At 37.4% G+C, this 27,271-nt stretch overlaps 1 protein-coding gene across 1 annotated transcript in view; it reads right to left on the bottom strand.

Moving 5' to 3' along the window:
• Positions 1 to 6,106: 6,106 nt before the first annotated feature.
• Positions 6,107 to 27,271, bottom strand: part of SYN2 (synapsin II) — a 130,374-nt gene continuing 109,209 nt past the window's right edge. Inside the window, exons 10-13 of the mRNA XM_081939095.1 lie at positions 23,308 to 23,457; positions 15,687 to 15,747; positions 10,265 to 10,499; positions 6,107 to 7,105 (exon numbers count right to left, since the gene is read on the bottom strand). Coding sequence (XP_081795221.1) covers positions 6,970 to 7,105; positions 10,265 to 10,499; positions 15,687 to 15,747; positions 23,308 to 23,457 — 582 coding nt within the window. The 3' untranslated portion in view covers positions 6,107 to 6,969. The remainder of the gene's footprint in view (positions 7,106 to 10,264; positions 10,500 to 15,686; positions 15,748 to 23,307; positions 23,458 to 27,271) is intronic.

Genomic DNA, 27,271 nt, shown 5'->3' with positions numbered 1-27,271 from the left:
AGCTTTGGGGTGTGGATGTGGAACAATAGGCTGCGACTGAACTCTACCCAGATTGACCGGCTTTGGTTGTTAGGGTTCCTGATTCTGGGTATTTTCTATCTTTAGTTGTAGGGAGGGTTGCACTATCTCATACAGAACTAGTGTAAAATCTGGGATTCATCCTGGACTCATGGTTCCTGCAGTGATGTGCGGTGAGGTTTACGCCTGGTGAGGCTGGTGACGTCATCAGGAAGGCGGGGAATGGGACCACTTGTGCTGGAGGCTGAGGCTGCCTCAGTCTCCAGCACACGTGATCCCATTCCCCGCCTTCCTGAGCATGCTCGGCCGGCTCGCGCTCCCCAACAGCAGCTGCTTTTTAGTGCTTTTCTGTGTGTCTGGCGTTTAGGTAGATAGCCGGATGTCCTAAACGCCAGACGCACAGAAAAGCAGCTGTTGTTGGGGATCGCGGAGCGCGAGCCAGAGGAGCGCACTCAGGAAGGCGGGGAATGGATCAGCACACATGTTCCCATTCCCTGCCTTCCTGAGCGCGCTCCGCCGGCTCGCGCTCCCCAACAGCAGCTGCTTTTTAGTGCTTTTCTGTGCGTCTGGCGTTTAGGACATCCGGCTATCTACCTAAGTGCCAGACGCACAGAAAAGCACTGAAAAGCACTTCGCCTCCAAGCCACTTCATCTTGATGATGTCGCCGACGTCGCTGCTGGGCGCGGCCGGACGGAGGTAACCAGAGTGGCGCCGAGGGGTCCGGGCGGATGAAAGAGTGAGCGAGCGAGCAATGGAGGATCAGGCAGCCTGATCCTCGGTCGCTCGTCCGCCAGACTGCCTTGGCACCACTCTGGCTACCTCCGTCTGTCCCCGCATGGCAGCTGCGGCGACATCATCAAGCCCCTGCCACTTCTGGACGTCGATTGCAGTCGCGAGGAACGTGCAAAGTACAGCGAAGGCAGGAGGGTTATTGGCGCTTCCGAAAACCCTCCTGCCTCCACCGGTTGCCCAGCTGGCACCACCCCGAATGCGCTCCTCCTCCTCCCTCCTCTTCCTCTTATATATATGAAACTCCCTCATGGATATTATTATTTTATATATTATTATTTCATGATGAGAGGTGAGGCTCTGCCTCCCCTGCCTCCAATGACCGCACGTCCCTGGGTTCCTGTTTAAGAAGCAGTGACAGCCATGGTCAGGAGGGCCTTTCTTGCACAACTTTGTTGTTGGTACCAGTTTCACCCTTTTCTGGATTATAAGGTTCTTCCCCCCCCCCTCCAAAAAAAACTTCCACTCACTTCAAAATGTATAACATTCATGCGGTCACATGGTCAGTTTAAGAAGTGCTGCAAAAGAGAAGTTGCGGAGAACTTTGTACAGTACTGCTGTGGGAATATGAGGAGTTTTTACTATTCAGGAATATGCAAAAGCCCAGACTCACTTGTTCCTGTGAAAAGTAGTCCCTGCCTTCTAAATACATCAGTAGATGTGTACAAAGATCTGTTTTTAAAGTTAGCACATAAATATGATGAAAGAGAAACCTGTCATTCACACTGAGAAGCAACCTGCGTCAGATTTACACCAGAGTGTTCCCTAAGCTCTCATCATTAGTTCCTAACTTTCCCTGTATCTCATCTAGTTAGATTTTTGTGAAGAGTAATACTACTTTCATTCAACAAGAGATGTACAAAATAGATTTAATAACTAATCTTTCCGTGTTAAGTAACTCGGCACTTTTTGTGCTATAATTGATACAGATATTTGTTCAAAGGGAGGTATGCATGATGTAATATCACCCTAAAGCCACACCTTCTGATAGCCTTTCTTCTTCTAATCTAAGATATGAGATTATTAACAACTATTTGCTTGTCTTTTTTTCCAGCCCTGTTCCTGCTTTTTAAATACCAGAGGAAATGAAGATACAAAAGGAAGTATTTTTTATAGTATTGAAGATGATGGGGAAAACTAAGGCTGGTCAGTGGCATCAAACTAGAGGATATTAGGAATAAAAGGTTTAGGAATAAAAATTAGATCTTCAACTCAGGGCCATTTCATACCTGAAACAATTTCCTGATCACCTATAGCAGTATTGGCGAATCTCTTAGACACCGAGTGCTGAAACGGGAGCGCGCACATGTGCACAGGGGAGCACCAGAAACAGGAAGAGCAGTTCCCTGGCACGCATGGGCATGCTGGGAAGCTGAGCTTTCAGTTTTGGTGTGAGCATGTGAAAAACAGCTGGCCAGTGTGCATGTGTGCCCCGGAACATGGAAGAGCAATGGGCGGGGGCTGGCATGCCCAGAGAGATGGCTCTGTATGCCACTTCCGGCACGCGTGCCCACGTTCACCATCACGGACTTATAACTTTCAGATCAAGAAGAATGTTAAAAATGTTTGAATTAATGTTACGAAAGTTTATAGATGTTCAAGGTCCATTGGATAATTGGAAAAATTCCATAAATAAAAAGCCATTCTAAAAAAAATTCCCGATATTTACAACTCAAGATACCTTTGGAAGTTACTATGCAGCACCATCAATGTGAGTATGTTTCATGAATATGACCTTAAAGTCCAACATGGCATGGGTCCAGCTTACCTGGGGAACCATCTCACCCCAAAGGGAAGGACCCACTCCACTCACCCCAGCAAAAGGAGCATGCTCAGGATCCTATTGGTCAAGGAATTGTAGCTGGTGGGGGCCAGGAGAAGATTTTTTTTCTTCCATGGCTCTTGCCCTTTGGAATATCATGCCCATCAAGGTCAGATCCACACCCACCCTTTTTGCCTTCCAAAAGAGCCTGAAACCCTGGTTTTGCCAACTGCCTTGGTCCCTGATGGGGGAACCCCATTTTGGAGGTGACTAGCAGACTAGGAGACTCCACACCATCTACGCATTGTTTTTAAAACATCTATTGTAATATTAATTCTTACTTTTTTATTTCTGATGTTTTAATTTTTTAACCCTTTAATTGTTTTATTCTATTATTTATGACATTGTAAGCTGTCCAGAGTCATTTGGTAGAAAGAGATGGGTAGAATACTTAGTTAGTTAGTTAGTTAGTTAGTTAGTTAGTTAGTTACTTACTTACTTACTTACTTACCAAACAAACAAACAAACAAACAAACAAACAAACAAATAAATATCTGGACTCATTTCAAGCCTACTATGGATCAGGATATGAAGCCAAGATGATTTTGTCTCCAGAGCCGTGGTGGTTAGAATGCAGTACTGCAGGCTAATTCTGCTGACTGCCGACTGCCAGCGGTTCTACAGTTCGAATCTCATTGACTCAAGGTAGACTCAGCCTTCCATCCTTCCGAGGTTGGTAAAATGAATACCCTGATTGTTGGGGACAATAAACTGAGGGATGTAAAACACTGTGAAGTGGTATAAAAGTGTAAGTGCTATTGCTACTGCTATTTTACTGACTGTGAATTGGATGTGGATAAGGTGGCCTGATCAAATATTCTGTGGAAGTTGGCAAGTTTGGAACAAACAGCTCAGACTGGACTGGACTAGACTAAACTTGTTAGTAACTAACTACTATTTCTACTAAGTACTAAGTACGTAGTAAGTTGTAAGTAAGAACCAAGTAAAGCTAATCAACTAGAATGAGAGCTAGTATGAGAAGCTGGATGCAAGCAGTTTTTCTAGAAAAGTGAGTAAACTTTGAGCCATGCTTGTGCATGCATGAATCCATGTGCATACACATACATACTCACTACTGGATCCTTAGCCTATTAGAAGTTGCTATTGTAATTAGCTTGTCTGTAGCTACAAGTATCCTATCAATTCTTTATGAACCCTTAAATGCCAAGAAAATGGCAAATTCCAGGAAAGGAGTATTGCAGTTCCCTAAGAAAATCTCAGACATTTACTGTATAACTACTATTAGACTTTCCACAGTGATCACAACTTTGAGGTTGTATCCAGAAAAACACACTGCAGAATTATTGTTCACTTTCCAGGGTCTCATCCTACGATGTGCTGCAGGATTCCATTCTTCTATGTTGTTTAATATCTTCATGAAAGTGCTGTTGAATCTTCCACTATGCAAATGACATCCATATCTACTGCTTCTAGTCATGCAGTATGAAAACAGCAATTAATCTCTTGATTGGTGCTTAAGATCAATGATGTGCCAAGCAAGATGTAGGTGTTACTAATCAGCATAAAATCCTGCTTGGGAATTAAACTTGGTCTAGTAACAGAGGGAGATCACACTCCATATAAAACTTCCAATCTTCTGTCTGAATTTAGAGGTACGTAGTGGCAGGGAACGAGTTTGCATACAGTGTTCAGTGCACTAATTGGAAATGATTCTGGGATTGTGAAATCTGACTTTGGTCAGCTATCTTTTGTCTCCATTATGAATAGATGAATAGATTACATTAAACCATGGACACTTGAAGAATATTTAGGTGCTTTGTCTGGGGAAATATAACAAGCAGAGCTGTTAACCTTTTGTGTATACTGTATATTCCATTTGATTTAGGAAGTCTGCAATGGATCCCAAATATTTTATCTGTGCAAATAAAATATTAATTGTAACTTTTAAACGTGGAATAGTTTAAGTTCTAATTAAGCTATAAATGTCTTAAGTACCCCTGCCTTAATATGGATTAGTCTATCTGCCAGAAGCTCTTCTGAAAAGTGATTTCAATTTCAGCAGCCCAGTAATATCAAACATGGGAGATAATTTTCTTCTGCTTCACACCCAAGTTAGAAAGCACATTCTCTTAGCAGTTCTATTTAGTTCCCATCACTAGTTTCACCATCTAAATTAATAGCATGTTCTCAGGCCATGCCAGCTTCTGCAAATCTACTTGAGCCAATCATTGCTCTCTTCAGTGACCTCCAGCCAGCCAATGGATGAATGTTCAAGTCATTCTTCATGACTTTTCATGGTGTTCACAATGGGGTGTGTGTATAGAAAGGAAGCCAGCTTTATCTGCAGGGAGGAGCAAAACCAACCCTTAGTTGGTTTAGGAAGAACTTGGGAACAAGCCAACATGTTGGGATGCCTTGTCTCATACAGAGCAGGTAAGACTCAAAGAAATAGGATAAGACTTTCTATCTAAAGGAAATCATTCCACCCTAAAGCTCCAGAGCAAGAGTTGTGAAACATTTACTACATTGTTTGCTGTTAAGTACCAAACTGATTAACTTGTAGAATAAATCTGTTTGGCTTTTCTACATGATATTTTGGAGACATTTAAGGGCAGTGCCAGTCTCAGATTGGTGAAAATGATCTAGACCTAACTTTTCAGTCAGGTTTGTTGTGATTTTATGTCTTCATCATATAGACTTAAATTGATTTTTTGCATTTTTATATTATTTTGCATTTTTATGCTAATTGTCTTGAGTGCTGTGGAGATTATTATACATTTGGGCAATGGAATGTTGTGGAGTGGTATGGAATGTCCAGTGTCAAAGAGATTGTTTTATTTTTATATATCAGAAAGCACCAAAGACTTCACAGTTCAGCCCTGAATCACATGTTTTCTTACATTGTTATGTGCTTACCTGAATAAATAAATGCTTTAACAAAGGATGCATACTGGAATAGTAATGTCCAAATTAAATTACTGTAACACACTGTGTGGGGGGAACTGCCCTTGAAAATATTAGGGAGCCTGACCTGATGCAGAAATGTTGTTTGTTTTAAAACTACTGCAAATTCTACATGGCCACTGTACGGTAAATGAAGAATGGGTTGCGTTTGGCTCAATGAGGCACAATCATTGTACAAACCACCCGTTATCTATCTATATCATCTATAACTATACCAATATCTATGTATGTGCGTGTAATATCTATCTCTTCAACATCAGATAAAATGAAAATATTTTTTTTCCTGGATAGCAGAGCATAAAGACCAGACACTGTTAGGTAATGTTCAGGATCAGTTTAACAGGAAAGGAAAAGATAGCCTATCTCCCATGAGCAAAGATAAAATTAGGAAATGTGAATATAGCTCTTCAAAATACAACTTGGCACTGAGTGGACCTGGCATCCTATCAATCATTCCATAAGATACCTCATTCTGTAGACAAGTCAAGATTTAGAGGCGAATTTTATCAGAAGAAGTGTGTCAATGAAGGGATTTAAAATTGTGTTTTTGAGATATTACTCTTCCTTGTTTATTGGTAATGCATTTTGACTGAAAGTTAAATAAATGAGAAAAATAAAGCTTCACATATCCCTCTGCCATCATTACCACGCTGCAGAGAAGTCAGGAGAAGCAGACTTCCTGTTCAGTATAGAGCTTTCCATTTATTGGGATGTAATATGGAACTATGGTGACGTGAGTCCATGCATGACATTTTACAAAGCAAAAGGGACTATTAACAGGCTGCAAATAATTTCACAACAAATATATGAGGAGTAATAGAATAGAATCATATATAGACACACATAGGGCTCTAACATTGGTTCATTCTAGAATTTGCTCTTAAAGCATATTGGAAAACTACATTTAGCAGATGGAAAGCTTTCTAAAGTTTCTAACAAGGTGAAAGACAATTAACACAAATACAATAATGAAACTATACCCTAAAGGTCTGAAGGCAAGAAACTAAGTCTCAAAAAAGTAGAAGAAAATATCTTGAAAAAACAAACATGCAGCCGAGTAGTGGTGAAAACTGTAGGAAAGGGAAGACTTGCAACTTAATGGTGTGCTGCTCTAAAGACTTCACAACAGAGGGTCCAATGGGATGACTGAGTGCATTTAATGGTAAGGCCACAGAATCACAGTTAAGGACGACTGTAAGCATTCGGCTGTATAGCTTTAAAGTGGCTTTTTAAAAAGATACCTGAAATCTTAACGCATTATAGTCCCCTTTTAAAAAAAGAGCATAACATATTGCTTAATACAACAGTTGAAACAGGAAAGAAGGATCATTCGTAAAGAAATAGTGATTGTGAAATGATATTCACAGGAGACTTTCAAACATTTGATGGATATGCAAAAGCACACTAGCCATGGTTAATCTGAAAACAGGCTGGCAAAAGATTTTCTTAAGTTTCGGATGGTTTCAGCTTTTGTTTCATCCTCATTCACAGATGATCGGAAGAAGGATGACTCCGTGAAGTTGAAGGCATTTGTCAGAGATTGTGATTTGCTGCAAGACAGAGACAAAAACTCACACATGAGTGTTACATGCATCTGAAGCTTTCATACAGATTTTATTTTCTTATTCGTGACTGATGTAGCCCCTACCTTTCAAAATTCAATTTGTATTACATATAATAAATATGAATAGGAAGTACAACCGGCAACATCCAGATGGCATTCTTTGAATAGATGAGCACAACTGTTAGTTTTGACCTGAGAAATGATTGTCTTTTTTTAAAAAAATAAAGTTTTTATTTTTATTTTTAGAAACAATTGTTTGATACACATCAAAATTCAGAGGTGTCTCCATTCCTGGTGGACAGCCTTTTCTGTAATATTGCCCACTGGAGATTATACTTTCCCCAAACCATTGTCTTTCTGTAAGGCACTAAAACCTGGTTCTGTTAGAGTCTAAGCTAAGTGATTAAGCTTGTACTGTAGTTGCCCTAATTGTGTTGTTCAAGTTCAACTTAGCTTTTGTAATTGTTATTTATAGTTTTCTTATGAAGTTTTGATATTGATGTTACTCCTTGTTAGCTTAACCTAGCTGGTTAAAATGGGCAGCCATATCAATTTAATTGATAATAAATAAAGACAGGTAAGTTGGAGTGGGCTGAATGGAAGGAAGCAAATAGTTGAATGGTAGAAAATATTTTTTTAACCCCATACATTTTAAGTATACTTTTTTTTTAAAAAGGAAAATTGTATCTGCTTGTGTTTGTATATTATGCTTTATGACAGATCATTTTCTTTTCCAGAAAACCTTAAACCTTTTAAAGAAAAGTCTTGCCCCCTTTCCAGAAAAACAAAATCACCACCACCCCGGCTTTCCAGGGAAAAAAAAAACTTACCTCCTTTCTAGAAAATGTTATACTTTTTCCAGAAAAAAAATCCTTACGCCTTTTCTGGGTGGGGTGGGGTGGGAATCTTATATCTCTTCCAGAAAATCTTACACCTTTTCCAGAAAACCAGAGTGAGCAATATTGTACAGTGTGTGTACAGTCTTTCATTTTCACTGTATTTGGGTTTAATACTCATTGAGCATGGAGGGGTGGAAAGATAAAGGTTCTTTATTTGATTAGGAATTGAAACATAAATGGCTTAATGAAATATTTATGCATAGACAACCTGCATGCACATGTTAAGCCAGAAGAGGTGGGTGAGAATGCAATCACTGAGTACAGTTAATCCCATTGGCAATTTGGTTATGCTTTTTTTTTCCTTTGTAAGATTTGGAAGTGGGGTGTTTGAAACGTGGATTGGAACAAATCTGTAACTTGATATAGGAGCCATCCAGGATGCTTTAAAACTAAGCGCATAGAGCTTTCAAATATTAAGGAATAGCCCTTAAGAAGTCCTGAGCTTGAAAAAAATTGTTTAGGACTGGAATAAGCAGTGAATTGGGGGGGAAAGATTACATTTGAATAAAAGGAAAGGCAAAATCTTCCCCAACTTGAACTCAACTGCAGGTGACTACATACAGATTTTTGTGTTGCTTTCTAACCAATGATATGGAAGTGATTCATCATTAAATTCTTCCAAAATATGTTTTTCAACATTCTGCTCTGGTCCATGAGCTTCAAGTGTTATTTTTCAATAGACTTCCAAAACTGTGTGTGGTGAGGTGTGGTATAGTCCACAAGCTGCTGAGTGGAAAAGAGCACAAGAAATGTGCTCTTTTTACAAACCTCTAAAAATTAACATCTTTAGGCATCTAAGCCATTTTGACTCCAGTCATTAGCAGGGGGAGAAACATTAACCGTGAATATCTGCTGCATTTTTTAAAAAAACAACTGGAGATGGGAATCTACATCAGTACAGAAAATATCCCTTGACATTTTCTTATCTATTTATCTATCTATTTATCTATTTATTTGATTAAATACCACCTGTACACAAACGTAAGGCATCATACATTATGCTACCTCTTTCAAATTCCCCTGTGAGATTGGTTGGGTTGACCAACAATGACTGGCCTAAAGTCAACTGATGAGCTGCTGTGGATTTGAACCCAAGTCTTCCCACTTCTAATCCAAAACCTTCACCACTACCCCACACTGATCCATTTAGTTTGTTTTAAATGAGTTTTACATTTCTATTTCTTCTGGGGAAAGTATATGGAGGAAATAATAAAAATGAGTAGTGAACTGAACTTTTCTTTTACATGCATAACTAAATATAATACATTTAAGGCCATTTATTGATTTATCACATTTGTCTGCCCTGTGTTTTTTTAAAAAATCTTTTTTGTGTGTGATTACCTTCTTTCACCTTCACAGCAAAAACAAATTATGTAAGCCTTAAGATTAAGTTTGTAAACTATCAGACAAAATTTTGGCAAGTAGAGTATCCTGGCATTTTACCATCCTTTGTTACAGTCATGCATGTTGATAATGAAGGGAATAGGAAATCTTTCTATCTCTAAATTGTTAAGCAGTATACCTTGGGTATTTGAATATTTGAATTTGAATATGTGAAGCAGAAATGAAATGTGATATATTAATCTTCACAGCAGTTTTCAGTACACCAAGAAGATATATAGAATAAGTAAATGGCCATCTTTGGCCATACTTTAATATGATGAGCTTGACAAAAATTAAAATCAAATATACAGTTAGAGTATGTTATATCTAATAAACCAAATACAGAGTATGAAAATGAGCTCCATCGCATAGAAGTGGCGCTAGAAGAAGTCTTAAGCATAGGATGTAATAGGTAGGTAATGATAGAACCAATGTTCTATCTATCTCTGGTTTTAGTGGGAAACATCTTTTGACAAGGAAAACATTCTCTGGGTTTTCTGATCTTTCTTGTCTGAGTGGCTGCAAGGTTAAAAGTTTAAGCAGATAAGGGTTTTTTCCCCTCTCCCCTCCCATCTCTCTCTCTTTCTCACCAGCTGTCTCATAAACAGCCCAACCAAAGATGAATCAACACCTTCTGAAATGTTGGAAAGAAGAGGATGACTCAAACTCAAATCCATAGATACTACATGAAATTTGCTTTTTTCAGCAGATTTGAGAAATGGAAATGTACCCACTCCAGGTGAAACAGAAACAAAATTGTTACAAAAAGAAAGGAATCTTGTACTTCTTTATCTGTACTCCAACCTCTCTTGGCAAGAGAAGCATTTACAAAACAAGAGGAGAAAATGACAAGAATGCCTTACTTTAGCTGAGGATGTGACTGAGGCTTCTGGGACGAGTCTGGCGAGGGCTCGGTCTTCATGTCTGCTGGAGGCCCAGCACTTGAAGGACCTGAGGCCTGGGCACGGGATGGCTGAATTGCAGGGCCAGGTGGACGTGGAGGCAGAGAACTGGAGGGCTTTCCTGAATGCCCCGGAGGGAACCTTTGGGGTGGCTCCTGGCTTTGTGATTGCATTCCTTGGGGTTGCACTGGGCCCCCTAGGTTCAGCACAAGAAAAACTTCATAATGCATCAGTAATTTTGTAATAACTCTTAACAACCAACACTTAATATCAGTCTGGTACTAGAAAAGTTCGGTGGGGTTAGAATGCCTTAGCTATCATGATCATGAATTACAACCCTACATAAATACTGTAAATTGAAAATCTTCATAGCCACACTAAAACAGCCTTTGAAAATTCACTGCTTTGGTAATTGGACCTGTTTTTTTTAAAGGAAATCAACAAAATACAAATAGTCCTCCTTTAGCAACTACAAGTGGGACCAGCACCTCAATCATCAAACAAAGCAATTCCTAAGTGAAACCGCAAGTGTGCTTATGAACTTATTTCAGTTTTTCTTTGCTTTATAAACCTGGAACAGCCATAAATGCAGAGATTGGTTTCAAAGTTACTTTTGAATCAGTCTTGTAATTGCAAATGGTCATTAAACAAGAAGTAGCTAAATGAGGATTACCTGTATTAATATTGGTGGGAGAGGGGCAGCTTAAGGCTCCTTAATAGTGCTGTATGCGACAGCAGAAATCTTTATGGCTGATATCAAAAGTGGCTGGCAGGAAATTTACGCACTCTTAAGCTAATGCCAGACAGACGTAGTGAACTATCATTCCCATCACCCCTGGGGAACCTATCACGTTGAGAGGAATGATGGGACTTGAAGTCTAAAGCATCTGGAAGGTATCAGGTTGGATAAGGCTGGGCCAGATTAAGCTGCATTAATTATAGTATTTCTCCATTTCAGTTCTCAGGTTCCTGCTAGGTAAAACATTTTCCCAGATTGCTCCATTACAGACTGAACACAATGGAAGTTAACAGCCAGAAGGAATCTGTTTGCTTTGAATATATCACAGCACTGTTGTTTATTAATAATATTGATTCAAATTAGTTGCCTTTTTGTTTTGCCTTAAATGGGAGGGGAGGCTTGATATGTTTTTTAAAATGTCTCATATATTTGCAGTGGCTTTTCAATAAGCCCTTCTGTGAAAAACAAAACAGGCATCTACTTGAGCCAACCACTAAGCAATTAACATACTCAGACCTTGCAACATCAACCCTAAAGCAGTTCCATATTTTGTAAGCAATAGCTAATCAAAACTGAGTTGTAGATTCAGCTGCAGTTGGTGCAGTTTTTTTCCAGTGCAAACCCCACCCTCCTCTTTCTCCTTAGTGTATGGTTGTTCTGCTTCTATAAACATTGAAGACAATGGATTTCAGTACTGTTAAATATGCATCCGATTTAAGGCAGTCAACTTGGATTGGACCTATGGAGCCTTAATGGAGATTGAAGGATCTTTGATACCTGATCTTAAAAATGTATCATTCCAACAAATGCTTCCTTTGGAGAACTTGCTTTCAAAATTGCACCAGAACACAATACTATACCAGCATAGCCATCACAGAGTTTTTTAGCCAAAATATTGTAGCCTTAACCTCTTGAAATGAATTATGTGAGTCCAAAGGGTTTAGAATTGTTTTTTCTTGAAGACTTCCCCCACCACATTAAAAAAAAATCAAATCTGAAAAGATTCTCCCAGGCATTACACAAAGCTACTTAGAGATCTCTAAGTGGTCTCTTCTCCATTTAGTTCAGGGGATAGAGAAAGGTCTGGGCATCCAGAGAGATGTGAGCCAAGAACTTTAATGAAGTGATGGCTAGGCACATTCATGGAAAAAAAAATCCATGCATGCTGCAGAACACACACAATACTCTGGATAGGAAAAGGTTGTTATTTTTACATATCACAGACATTAATATATATAACATGTTTTCCCACTTTGTACAAAGTGGGCAAATGTCACACAATTTGTGAAATCAACTCAGCTGCTTTATCAGTCTGTTAGAATAATTTTGCATCATTGCTCAAGAATGATACTTTCAAGATGAAAAATACAACCCCAAAACACTCCTTCAGAATTCTACGCCTTTGTTAATACTAGGGAAACTGTACATGTATTCTTTTAACTAGGCCTAGGAATAATTTGAAGGCCTTGCAAATTCTTTTTCTTTATCATGCCAAACTGTCCAAAAGACCAATGTCTCAGAAAAAAAAGCCATTAGGCCTATTTAGCTAATTAAGAGAATTAATGAGGCAGGAATATGCAGATGAAGCAGAATTGATACCATACTTTCAACAATGACCATTTAAACATACGAAGTACAGAAACTCAATTTTTAAAGTAAATTGCTGTGTGATTCTTTCTTTCAAACCCTGAATGCATAAATGGACTTATTTCAAAAACGTTCCAATGATATTTACATTCTTCATAATAACAAAATAGGTTTTTAGATAATTGTTCACATGTTAGAAATTTGGAACAATTCATTCTTGGTGCATTTCTTAAAACACCACAGTTATATAATCTTGTTCATTATTTGCAAAATATGCAGCAGCAGCAGAATTACATCTATTCCTTCCCTAATTTACTTCCCCCATCCCAATAGAAGTACATGTGACCTGAGAACTTGCAAAAAGTTATATGCATAAATGTCTGTTCATAACCTTCACTGGATTTATGCAAGTCACAGGTAGATGCAGAAGTGATCCCAGCCCATCATGTTATTAACTGCATGTCCCTTGAACAGGATCATTGTGTTTACAGTATCTAAAGATGGTCAGAAGCCTTGCGATTTAATTATAGCCGACTGAGAGATTCTGAATTTCAATTGCATTTTTAATGCTAAAAAGCCCAAACTTTTCTTGCTTATTCTTTGCTGTATATAAAAGGATTTTTCCCCCTTGGGAAAATCGTGTGCTAGAAACTACACTGAAGACAGATGTAACTTTTTTTATTGGACATTAAGCTGTACAAAGTATTTCACAAAATATATACTGCAGTCACACTTCAGCATTTGCTCGCTTTCTTGCATTAGTTTGGTACAAAAAGGTAGCAATAATTATAATAATAATAGCAGCTTTGACAGAAAGAAATTAAAAAAAGGAAAATAAAGCAAAACATCCCCCCCAGACATTGATCCTACATTTTAAAATACCATTTCCCAGCTCTCCACAATATTGCACTTGAGCATGCTAGCATGCAGGTAAACATATTGGCTTGCTTCTTTACTGTTGAGCCAGTAAACTAGTGCATGTCCTTCTACGACCATCTGCATCAAATGCACTGACATTTTGCTAAGATGCAAATATTTTATCTGTGGTCACACAGATACACCCACTTCATACACACAGAGAGAGCCCATAAACAATGCACAAAAGCATCTTTAATTACTCAAACTACCACATGCAGAAGAACATCCATGGCTTGATATTAATGGCATTCAGTTGGCAGGTTCATTTTTCCCCCCACTCCAGAATGGAATGCTGTTTTTATTATCTTGGATTAAGATCTGGAGGTGAGGAAGACAATGAACCTGATGTGAAGGGAATACACTCCCCTATAACCAATCCCCTCAGTGTGGTTATCAAAAGATCATTATCAGAAACAAAAGGTCACACAAACAGAATATACTTGTTTATAGACTAAAAATGAGTAGGGAACAAGAGCATGCGCAGTAAACATCAAAACTACCATTAAAAACAATGTGTAATTCTCACATCTTGAATTTTTTAAAAAATGTTTGCAATTCTAGAGAGTTTGCAAAGGAAAAAAAATCAGACTTCAGCATTATGTCATAAGAAAACATATTAGTTTGTATTAACCTAGGGATTACTATTGACCTTATTATTTGTCTTCAATTGACAACATAATTCATTCCCTCACTTCTACAGAATGCTTAAGAGGTGCATTTGAATGACTACTATAACAGCTTAATTGCCTGCCTGGATATTGCTTGTAAGGTATGCACACAGCCCCTGGTTCGTGACAGTCATAAGCAATTATGGCTATAAGAAAGTTTAGCAAAAGTACATCCCTCCCCATCTAGGTCAGGTACCCTTGTTTTATTATTTACATATACTTGAGTCCCATGTACTACATTCTATGGCTAAGCTTTTGACTCTTATGGACATTCAAGATCCAGTAACATTCTTTTCCTACTGTACTTAGCTATTTAAGCTTAAAATGCTAGATTGGATCATAGTTGCATTTTAGTGTATCCTATTTGCTTGGCCATAATCATAATAAATACAGAATGATATAGCAACACATTGAGTTCATGAATGACATTTAAAAAAACCCTGAAAAGGGTGGATAGCATAATATTTAGAAAGAAAGGTGCTGATTAATTGCAGAAGGCTTTTCTTTCTTTCTTTTTTTTTTGCTAACTATTTTAGCTAAAGAACCGTAGCTTACCTGAATTATGTAGATAAGGTAATTCTAGTAAACATTTTTTTTTAGTTTGGTAGAAAACCAGATGGCTACTTCATAACCAACAAAGAAACTCCCCTTTTGAACTTAAATACATTCAATATCAAATTTGAATCAATATTGCACATATGTGGCCCATTTTTGTAGCACTGAAGCTAGTAGATACAGATTTTTCCCTAAAAATTCTGCACTGAAAATAGAAGATATTTATGCATTTCTGGAAATAATTCTTTTATATTTTGTATGTAAACATTAAAAATAAAAATACTAGTTTTTCAATTTATGTATGTCTTAACTCAAAATTAAGCAATCTTTATAAAATTATAAAAAGAAAATGTCTCATTTAATATATTTAGTAATATATATGAGACTTTTCAAATATTATAATCACTTTTCAATAATCATGCACATTAAAAAATTCCAAATCAAATGTAGCATACATACTCACAGAGTTAAGCAAAAGTATTATATCTCAGCCAGGGTTGGTTAGCCTTTTTTTTAAACCCACAATATAGAATACTTCAAAAATACTGTCTAACCATCCATAATATACAGTCTCACTGACTTAGTAGAGGCACAATTCTTGTACACTGTACACTGTGGACAACAGCCCTGAATCACAAGTTATACAGAGAAACATAAGTAAGCATTACAACACAAACAGATAAACAACCAGACAATATATTTGACACTGCATAGAAAAAACACAATCCAGGTCAGCAGTGAAACAATGAAAAAAAAAAAAACCTGCACGAACAATTGGTATTGTTGATTTCTTTCTTTCTTTTTTTTCTCCTCTTTTGGCTTTAACCCCTGTTTTAAATTTCAAAAATTTAAGTCGCCTGGACTTGTTTTGGTCCTACTGCAATGCCATTACAGTCGAGAATGTATTGTAAACAACCTTGAGGAGGTGGTCGCTGGGATGGGACTTTATTTGATTCGGACTCCTTAGCCGATCCACTCTGCAAGATAAAAAAAAAAGGAAAAAACCCATAGAGATAAGAGTGCAAGAATGCTACAAGGTGATTAGGATAGACTGAGAAATATACCTTTGGTTGTTAGAACTGATCTCTTCTTGCCACCTTAAAAAATTCCCTGAATGCCAGAATAGAAATGACTCTTGGTGTATCATTAGGAAGCTCAGTGAAGGGAGTGCAAAAAGACAGACATTTCACTGGGACTGCAGGACATAGAAAGAGGGAACTTATACAATACAATACAATAGTAGAGTTGGAAAGGAGGTCTTCTAGTCCAACCCCCTGCCTAGACAGGAAACCCTATACCGTTCCAGACAAATGGCTATCCAACATCTTCTTAAAGACTTCCAGTGTTGGGGCATTCACAACTTCTGGAGGCAAGCTGTTCCACTGATTAATTGTTCTAACTGTCAGGAAGTTTCTCCTCAGTTCTAAGTTGCTTCTCTCCTTGATTAGTTTCCACCCATTGCTTCTTGTTCTACCCCAGGTGCCTTGGAGAATAGTTTGACTCCCTCTTCTTTGTGGCAACCCCTGAGATATTGGAACACTGCTATCATGTCTCCCCTAGTCCTTCTTTCTCTTAAGCTAGACATACCTAGTTCCTGCAACCGTTCTTCATATGTTTTAGTCTCCAGTCCCCTAATCATCTTTGTTGCTCTTCTCTGCACTCTTTCTAGAGTCTCCACATCTTTTTTACATCGTGGCGACCAGAACTGAATGCAGTATTCCAAGTGTGGCCTTACCAAGGCATTATAAAGTGGTATTAACACTTCACGTGATCTTGATTCTATCCCTCTGTTGATGCAGCCTAGAACTGTGTTGGCTTTTTTGGCAGCTGCTGCACACTGCTGGCTCATATTTAAATGGTTGTCCACTAGAACTCCAAGATCCCTCTTATGTTTTCCTCTCCTGTAGTGTTCATAAAATAACCTCATGTTAGCCCCGCCACTGCCAAAAAGCTCATATTGCCACAAAAAAAGAGCTTTTCTAGTGCAAGAGAAATTTAAATACTGTATATATTTTTGGGTAAGAACATCCAGCAAAAAATGATTTTAATGTACTTTGTAAATGTCCCATTAAAACAGTGCTTCTCAATTATTTTCTGTCATGCCCCCCCTAGGAAGAAGAAAACATTTCGCCCCCCCCGCGACTGTAAATAGTATAATTTGTCTATAAAATTGTTATAAGTACACCTCTGCATAACATAGCACACCGGTCTTTCCTCGTCTCCCACCGTAGTCACATGCTTTCTTTCCTCTTTCCCTCTTACTTGTCTATCCTTCCTTCCACCCTCCCTTCCTCCTTCCCTTCCTTCCTGCCTCCCTTCCAGTTCCCTCCTTCCTCTTTCCCCCTGCCTGCCTGCCTTCTTTCCTCTTTCCCTATCCTCCTATCCTTCCTTTCTCCCTCCCTCCTTCCCTGCCTCCCTTCCAGTTCCATTCTTCCCTCCTTCCTTCTGCCTCCTTCCTGCCTGCTTGCCTTCTTTCCTCTTTCCCTCTTGCTTGTCTATCCTTACTCCCTCCTCCCCTTCTTCCCTCCCTCCCAGCCAGCAGCTCCTCCAGCATCCCAGCTGGAAGCAGCAGCACAACAATCGCCGTTACCAGGGGCAAAGGGGTGGCGGTGGCAAGATCGGGCGACCGCCGCCCCTTTGTCCCTTCTCCAACAGCGGCTGTTGCGCTTCCGCTTCCAGACGGAATGCTGGCGGTGGAGCTGCTGGCGGGGAGGCGAGCTACCTGCATAAAGACGCCGCCGAGGTCATTGCAGAATATATCCCGGCTTGAAGTGGCAGCGCTGGGGACTGCTCAGAGACTCATCAGAGCCGCGGGCTGGAGCTGTGCAAAAAGTCTGCTTGGGCTGGGGGGGGGGGAAGGGACAGAAGCCTGGGACAGCCATGCTTCCCTCCCTCCCACCCCCGCCCGAGCAGGCTTCTTGCACAGCTCCAGCCCGCGGCTCCAATGAAAATCCACAGTCCGAAGTGCTGCCACTTCCAGGCGGGATATATTATGCCTCGCCCACGCCGCCGCCGCCGTTGCACCCAGATGCAAAGGGAGCCTTCGCGCCCCCCTTTACGGAGCCTCGCGCCCCCCCAGGGGGGCGCGCCCCACTATTTGAGAACCGCTGCATTAAAAAGACATAGCAACAATAAATGTATTGACATTTATAGCTTATATAATACAAAATGCAAAGGAGACAGATTATTCTCACTTACAGAAGCATTTCTACTGAAATTGGGTATTTTTTTAAATGATTGGGTACAGAAGATTGATGATTCAGGCCTCCGAACATTAAAAATCAATAAGGGTCTGCCATATTTGTAAAAGTACTCTACAAGTGGAGAGTAAGCAGCAGGGTGGAAAATTTATTACTTTTGTCTGGTGAATGTTGAGAGCAGAGCTTGATCTCAGCTGTTGCGTCATGGGTAATGATGGATTTTGTCATTATCTCTTAGTTTAAGTGAACAGATTTGTTTCAGTTAATGAAACTAGTCATTTGTTGGCTATGGAGGTTCTGACTTTGACCATGATTGGTGGCCTGTGGACGTGAACTGTGATTAAAAAGGTATTGGTGAAATCTGTACCAACTCAAGAGATCTATGGTCTATGCTTAATATAGTCCATCTCAAAGGAAATGCCTTTGCCTTAAATTTGGCTTCCCATTATGACCGCTCATATTTCCTGTTCACCTCATTTCCTCAAATATATCTTTGTTTAAGCATTTTGTAATCTTAATAACCCTTGCACACTTTCCTACGGATGCACTTGTTGCTCATTGAACAGTAGAATTTGAAACTATAAATAAAACTATTTAATTCCTTCTATTCCATTTGGAAGAGTGTACTATCTTAAAGAAAGTAACTCTCTAATGGCTATCCCTAGCTACCATGAACATGTAAACATCTTTTTCTTTCTTAATTGTTTACCTATTGTAGATAAACTGTAACATCTTTTTTCTAACTTTTACATTTGCATTTTTTAATATACTGTAGGTACTACTACTAAAGAAGGACTAGGGGAGACATGATAGCAGTGTTCCAATATCTCAGGGGTTGCCACAAAGAAGAGGGAGTCAAACTATTCTCCAAAGCACCCGAGGGCAGAACAAGAAGCAATGGGTGGAAACTAATCAAGGAGAGAAGCAACTTAGAACTGAGAAGAAACTTCCTGACAGTTAGAACAATTAATCAGTGGAACAGCTTGCCTCCAGAAGTTGTGAAAGCCCCAACACTGGAAGTCTTTAAGAAGATGTTGGATAGCCATTTGTCTGAAACGGTATAGGGTTTCCTGCATAGGCAGGGGGTTGGACTAGAAGACCTCCAAGGCCCCTTCCAACTCTGCTATTGTATTTATTGTATTAAAGCTATGTAGCTCTCTTCTAGTCATATGTATTCCTCAGATATTTCTCCTTAGAAGTTTGCTTTGTTTTAAGGTAGAGGAAATTCAAAGGGATTTCTTTGATCCTTTTTTGCTTCTGATACTGAACATGTAGAAGTTATGTTACAGTAGGAGGGGGCAAATCTGAAGCTTCAGAATTATAAGAAGCTCTCAAACATTATTTTAGTATTCTCCAATGCCTCTCTGAACATAAATTCTGAAAGTCTACAGCATGGCTTATTGCAATTTTGAGTCAGAAAACATTAAAAAAACTTCTAGAAGTTATATGTCCTAAAGTAAGTGTAACATATTATACTTAAAAAACCCAAAACACCCCCTACAAAGTTTATCCAAAGAAATTCATAGAAAAAAACCCTCAAAGAGTTCTAACCCTATCTACATAATTCATGAGAGCCTGTGCATTTCTTGTTACTTCATTAATTCATTTTACTTACTAAGTTACAACAGCCCTCACTCTCCCCACAAAAAATATTCAGTAATCTTAACCATCTCTGCATAAGAAAAGTACTGGCTTTAGACATTTCTCAGGTGTCCAAAGATCATACACAAATAATCAAGAATTGGTTGAAATGCATACTATGAGATGACCATTGTTCTATAATTTCATACATAAAAGTGAAAAGCTAAACATCTAGAAAAAGTGTTTTTATATAAAGTTCAGCAATAACAAACATTGAAGTATTACTAAATAACAACATCTCCATCTGGTGGTGCAGAAACCAACAAACACTAATTTGGATAATTGCCACATGCTAAGTATTCAACAATAGTTTTTCCTTCTATTCTTTGACGGTGTAATTCTTTCAATGTGTTTTGGCTTCTGATATTTTTTTTAATCAAATACAAAAATCTCCAGCTTTGTAAGTAAGTATAAAGCTGGGATCCACAACATAAGCCTAGGGGCACCAGTGTGCCCAGAGAAGTTTCTCTTGTGCCCTCATGGTTCACTGCTCACCTGACATTTTGTTTTAGAACTGATCACACCAACTTAACAACCATTTTTCCTAGGGCAGCTGCCAGTGCTCATGACTTCCTGCCAAATTCCAAATTGGCAACATACTTTTATATTACACATATGCTACTCCTTCTTGAAGGTTTTTTTTTTTCATTTTAGCTGCAGGTTTGTGGGGGCTCCTGCTATAAACACTGCCTAACTTTCTGACTTTTCCATCCAGCAAGAGATCTGTGGCATTATCCTTCTTTCTTTCTTTCTTCCAGCAAGCTTTGGAAGAATACTTTTTCCAATGTATTACCAGTTTGATTTATTACCAGTAATATGTGGCTTAAATAGTTTACTCTCTTTCTGGATATTCTATGAGGAGTCCTTAGAAATTCAAAACCTTACAAACTTTTGATAAACTTTCAGCTCACTTAACAAAAGTATTAATTTAATTTGGATTTTCTTTCTTTCTCATAGTCAGTACATTTTGATTTTCAGAGAAAGGAGGATAATTGTTTTTGCATAATCTGGTGTATCTGTGATCTTCACTTTTATTTTAGTGATGCTCTCTTTGTTGGGGAATTTGATAAAAATGTTTTAACGTTGTTATCATTTTTTCTAACCAAACAGTTTTCCATAAGGATGAGAACCTCACAAAGAAAAGGACTCTCCCCTTCCGTATCATTTTCCCACATGTATGCAAAAGGTACCTGGCCTTAAAACGTCCACATATTCCAGTATACTCGGAAAGGTAACCAACAAAAAAATGTGAGTGATGCTTGTAGCCCTTATACAATTTCTTTTTTTAGTTCTAACTGTATCTGTTTTTTATGCTTTCCAGTGTTTTCAATGCTTTGGGCCTTCTATGATTAAAAAGATACATTAATCCTTGAATCACATAGCTCTAGCATACAAATGCTGAAGCAGCAAAGATACAGGAGAAATAGTTACTCACAGCAGAGCTACCAGAGATGATGATGTGGTGACTGAGGAGAAGATACTGAAGTCCTGCAGCTGGGCTGAGCTGAGTTACTCTTTACTTGTAACAAATATCTTGTCCAAACAACTGTCTAAATTCTTCATATAACAATTTTATAATGCAAAGTTATTGACGTTTTGGATATACTTAAAGTCATATATTTCTAACTGCATTTTGGCTTCATTATTAAAATTTATCTTAAAGTCTTTGCTCAATCTCGTTAAAAATAGGAATGAACTTGCTTTCAGTAGATACAAGCATTTCCCACAAGATGGTGCTACACTCTTAAAGGGGAGGGGTGTGTGTGTGGGGTGGTGGTGGTAAATTAAGCTGACCTGATATATTTTAGGCAGCAAAACAGACTGAATTAAATAAAATAAAAGTCATAATGCCTTTTTGCTCTTCGATTTTTATACTGTGAAATCTCCTAATGAGAGTATGTGAGCATAAACATCATGTGTTTGTGTCTGTATAAGACAGCGGATGTATATATATAAGTATTTGCATTATATATTACTATTCCATGTTCATATTATTCAGATTGCTAATATTACCTTCTTCTTGCTGCATATGTGTAGCCTGAGCAAGGATTTTAGCATAATCTTCTGGTCTTAATGTACTTTCCATAACTACCCTGAAGCCAATCATTTGTGATACATAATGTAAGTGAGCATTTCAGCTTCTAGCTTGAAAAACAACTGAAAGTTTTTGCCTCATCAATGGTGTCTCCAACTAATTTTCAGATTCATTGTTTTGGCTGTTAGGGGAAGGTAACAGACTTGGTTGTTGGTAACGCTAATTGTTAATATCTCCTCATTGTAATAATTGTGATAGTTATAGTAATAGTGATCCCAATGCTCTTTTAAGACCCACTGAGATCAAGAGCAAAATTACTGCATCATTAGCATTCTGTAATACACTAATATTTTTTGAGGGATTGCTTCTCCCTGATTATATCTATCCATCCATCTAACCTGGCAGAAGAGACATGCTGCAGGTCTTTTCTGCTGTTGCAACAGTCTTTTGGAACACCCTCCCTCCTCCAAGGTGAGTTTCCCTGTTGATTTTCTGAAAATCCTTCAAAATCTGTGTATCCTGGTGGCTTCGGGAACTCAGGGGACAGGTGAGGTACTTAGCTCTATTATTATTGATGACTGCTGCTCTTTCTTATGTTTTAATTGTGATTTTTAAAATTTTTATGTTAGTTTTTGATATGTTAACTGTTTTATAATTTTATTGCATGCCACCACACCATCTTTTCATGAGATGGGCAGCCATATACATTTGATGGATGGATGGGCCCACTACTCAAGTAAGGTGTCAGGGAATTTACTTACCTAAAACCAATTAAGTATTTCTCCCTAAGGAAAATAATATCACCTACCAAGAAACCAAATTCATATTCATGACCTAACATCTACTCACAGCAGTAAGTTAGACATATTTATTACTTACGAATAAGCAGTTCTTTCTTTTTGAACTTCATAATAAATGACTAGTCAGCATGGTCAGTTATGATCTTCTGGTCAGGTTTAGTGTCATGAATGAAAGTCATCAACAACTAGGAATGTTTAACTCTTTTGAAGAGTGACTTGAAGATACAAATGTACTGAGATATTATTGTATGTTTAATTACAATTTGATAATGTTTTTGTCAATTAAAACTATTTTGGGCCTGAAGAAGACAAAAAGCATAGCCAGTAAATATTTACTTCAAATAAATAGAAAAATATATAGATACAAACATACAAACTGCTATAGCCACATAAAATAGGATGTACAGAGCTGTTTATGTCACAAAGCCTTGAGAAGAAAATTAGCAGAAGCAAATAAAAGATGATTATAGCTTATTTTGTGCCAGTTAACTAACAAACAACAGATACATAATGTATTCTGAAAGTTTACTTTTAAAGTTACTGCTTTACTTCCAATTGATCTCTGTTTGGATATTTTAAAAACACCATGTATTAAATTTTATCCAAGGAATTATCCACATAATATCCAGTGGTGGGTTTCAATTTATTTTACTACCGGTTCGCGTGTGCGCTCACAGGATGCTTTTGCGCGTGCGCAGAAGTGTCCAGGTAGGTAGGCAGGTAATGCCACCACTACTGGTTTGCCTGATCCAGGGTGAACCAGCAGAAACCCAGCTCTGGTAATATTCCAGATCAAAATGCTGAGGTTGTTCCTGATATTTCCTACTAAAATTCTTTTTTTCATGAGTCAGCATTCCTTACCTGAGGTTGCTGAGTAGCAGTTGGTTTCTGAGGAGATGGTATAGGTGTTTTAGATAGAAGTTGGTTCATTCTGCTTACAACAAGCTCAGTTATAAGCTGTTTGTCTTCAGCCTGGTGCTCACCAATCAAAGGAGTTGCAGAACCCATAACCTAGAAGAGATAAAAACTAGTTAGCTAAAGAAAGATAGTAACTTTTAATGCTGTGTCCCACACCAGTATGATTATCATTTATTTTGAACTGCATGGAAAAGAGAGTTAAAAAATAAAGGACTGCAAAATATTTTAGATTTTTAAAAATTCTCCTTAGCAAGTCTTGGGCATTTATGGTTAATAGATGGGTTGAATGCTTTGTTGTTGTTTTTTAAAGATATTTTTATTATACAATTTTCTTCATTTTACATCATAATTTCATCTTTGAAACAACTCTATACCTGTTTATATCTACAATTTTGTTATATATTCCATTAAATATAGAGTATATAGTTATCATTCTAAATATATTTTTACATTTTTGTAACATCTTGTTGTTATATCCTATTCTAAACAATAAATATTCTTCATCTTACATTATATTTACATTTATTTCTAATTTCTAATTCCTTAATCATCTTTCATTATTAGTTTTCTAATCTTTGTATCTATTGTCAAGCCAATTATACCATACATCTGAAATTAAATAGTACTCTGTTTCTTCTTTGTCTTTGATTTCCATAGTTAACCTATTCATCTCAGCGCAGTCTAATATCTTCTTTATTACAATTTCCTCAAAGGGTATATTGCCATTTTTCCAGTTTTGAGCATATACTCTTCTAGCCACCATTATTACATGTAATATTAAATATTGGATTTTTTTGTTATATTTGCCTGATAATAGGCCTAATAGGAATAGTTCAGGTTTTAACTCTATTTGCTGTTTTACCATTTCCTCTAACCATTTTTTAATCCTTATCCAATATTATTTTGCTGAGGAACAGGTCCACCACATGTGGTAGTATGTTCTCTGTATTTGTTTGCATCTCCAGCATTCTAGTGATCTGATTGTTTTATTTTTTTATGAGAATAAATCTGAACTGGAATATATTAAAAGTGGATAATTCTAGTTGGTAAATATACTTTTTAGACTGGAGTGCCGATATTGAACTGGCTTGATTGCTGCATCAAGACTTACAGAAAATTTGCGGACCTGATTTGACAATGTTCCAAAAACAGGTCTTTTTTGAAATGCAAATAATATGCATTACCTATGCATCCAACATATATAAGAGATGGATTTGCACAAATATAATATATGTATAATATATACATTGAGCAATGGTTACCACTGTGTGCTTGAGGAGTTCTGGTTTTTTTCCCTCACTAATTAAGTATGAAACAGCTTTATTTGCTCAAAAATATTTGACAGAGATAATCTGTTTTATTATATTTAATTGTATTTGTCCTCTGAAACTACTCTGGTATTTTCAAGATGAATAATAGCTTATATTTGTATTTAATAAATAATGCTTGTAAATGACATATGTGTTAGGTATTAGATGGAAGATTCATACAAGCTGGAAACAAGCAGTGATTAATGGGAAAGATTATTAATTTCTATGTTTCTCTTGCCAATCAAAATATCTCACTTTGTTCTGTAATATATATATTCCTTCTGTGCAATTTGTAAAATTTAAAAAACATGTTGGATAAATGATAATGGCTGATGAAATCATCCTTCTGGAATGCACCTTTAATGTGGCAAAGATGCCTCATGGGAACTAGTACAAGATTCATCAATTCAGTGATTAATCATACTTGAATGATAGACCTAGAAAGTAGTGAACTGTCATTTCTAACCAGCAGGTCAGGAATCTACTATATACTTTCTTGCCTCTACCACAAATGAAAAACAGATTGAAGATAAAACAGTTGCATTCCCACAAAGCAGAATGACATGAACCACATTTCATTTTCTTCTAAATGCACACACACAGAGACTCTCTCCCCCCCTCTCTCACAGAGGGAGGGAGAGGGAGAGAGGGAGGGAGGGAGAGGGAGAGAGGGAGGGAGGGAGAGAGAGGGAGAGAGAGAGGGGGGCACATGTTTATTAATGGGCTACATTGGTTGATAAAAACCATATTACATAATATTGTAATGTAAATGTATCAGTGTAGTAAACTATACATTTACTACATTAAACAAAAAATGGGTAGTTTATTTATTTATTTTTACTTTTTTTTCTCCTAATCAGAGCTGATAAAAACCAACAAAGCTCTTGAATAATATTTTTTAAGTTTAGAAACCCAAATAATATAAATAATAACAATTATAATCTCTATCCATATGCTTGATAACTGTGGAATAATTTTTCAAATCTAGCAGGACCAAACTTTGTAGCATTAATCATAATGCTCTCGATTTGCTTGGGACAAATTTAGGCCAACATATTTGTATGTTCCTCTCATCTAAAATCTTTTTTTTAACAAGTAGTGATAAATGGTACTTTTCAAGTTTTACTAAGAAGCTTTTATTTTAAAAACCAATTTCATAATAATTCATATGATGAGTGCTATGGATCGGATTAGCATTATAATTAAGAAAGCATTCAATATTGCCTTTTTAGAAAATTATACATTATAAGTTATGAAATAAATAGTTATAAAATGCATTGGATAAGAATGTTTTCAGGTTTGCAATTTATATTTTATCTACTAAGGGTATATTTCATATGCATTTTTACAATCTTTTTTCAAGAGGGCCTTCCCTTTTAGTCAACTCAAAAGAAAAAAAAAAGATAAAAAGACTTTTTTTTATTTCTATGCATTTTGTCAGGAAATCCATGTCTGTGGCTTGGGTAGTGATCTCTGCCTAGAAAGGACAAAGTTTAAAGTTAGAAAAAGTATATTCTCATTTGTTCAAAGTCAAGAGTCTGATCAAATTAAGTCGGATTCTGCCTTTGCTAAACAGGTGTCAGCATTTTAGGAAGGCCAGCTCAGGAAACAGACATCACAAGAAGTATTAGGATTTAGTTTTATTGTTGCAGGATATAATATCAGACATTTATAATATCAGACATTTGACAGTCTGCAAGAATTTCTTTATCCATCCATCCATCCATCCATCCATCCATCCATCCATCCATCCATCCATCCATCACATTTCTATACTGCCCATTTCACCTAACTGACTTGTCTGTCATACAGAATTTAGGGGACGTATTTTGGGTCCCTTTCTCATGCTCTTTGTTTTCCTAGAAGAGTAAAATGTTATTTACTAACTCTTTTATCTGCTAACAGCTTTTGGATACCTTTGTTAATTTTAACTTTATTTTCATTAGTAGACAGATTTATCAAGCTCACATGTATCCTAGTTTATTGGTTAAACAATCCTGAACTATTAATGTTTTCTATGAATTAAAGAATATTTATTCTATAAACCACATTTAACTGACCTGAGTAGCATACATCAATATATAGCACAGGAAAGTATATTTTATGTCTCTAAAAGATATATGAATATTGTCAGGGGAAAAAAAACGCCTGATATCTGAGATCAATGGACCGTGGCTGATTCCCTTCCGCATATCTTTTGAGATATTGAGAAAAGTAAAAGTCTTTAAGTATTCTAATTAATAAACAAACTTTAATACGAAAATAATAAAAGTAAATGAAACAGAAAATAACTAATGGTTACATTTTGATAATGAAAGCTCCGTCTGCCAAAGTTGGCTGCCGAACAAAGAAGAAAGGAATTTTGGAATGTGTAACGCATGCGCAATAAATCACTTTCAGATAAGAACCTTTTTTGTTTTATGACCTGCGCAATAAAGCTTTCTTAGTTTAACTCTTGAATGTCAGTTTATGCCTAGCAAACTTTTTAACATCGTGACACCCCTTCTTTTGCTAGTCTGGGCTGACGTCATCAAATCATCAATTAAGGCACATCTTCTTTCGCAGATACTCGTGTTGATTTGCGGCGAGTGGTTTGT

The sequence above is a fragment of the Natrix helvetica genome (assembly GCF_964273705.1).
Source record: "Natrix helvetica genome assembly, chromosome: 1".
Lineage (NCBI taxonomy): Eukaryota > Metazoa > Chordata > Lepidosauria > Squamata > Natricidae > Natrix > Natrix helvetica.
Note: the sequence above shows the minus strand (reverse complement) of the source record. Positions and strands in the feature narration are given on the sequence as shown.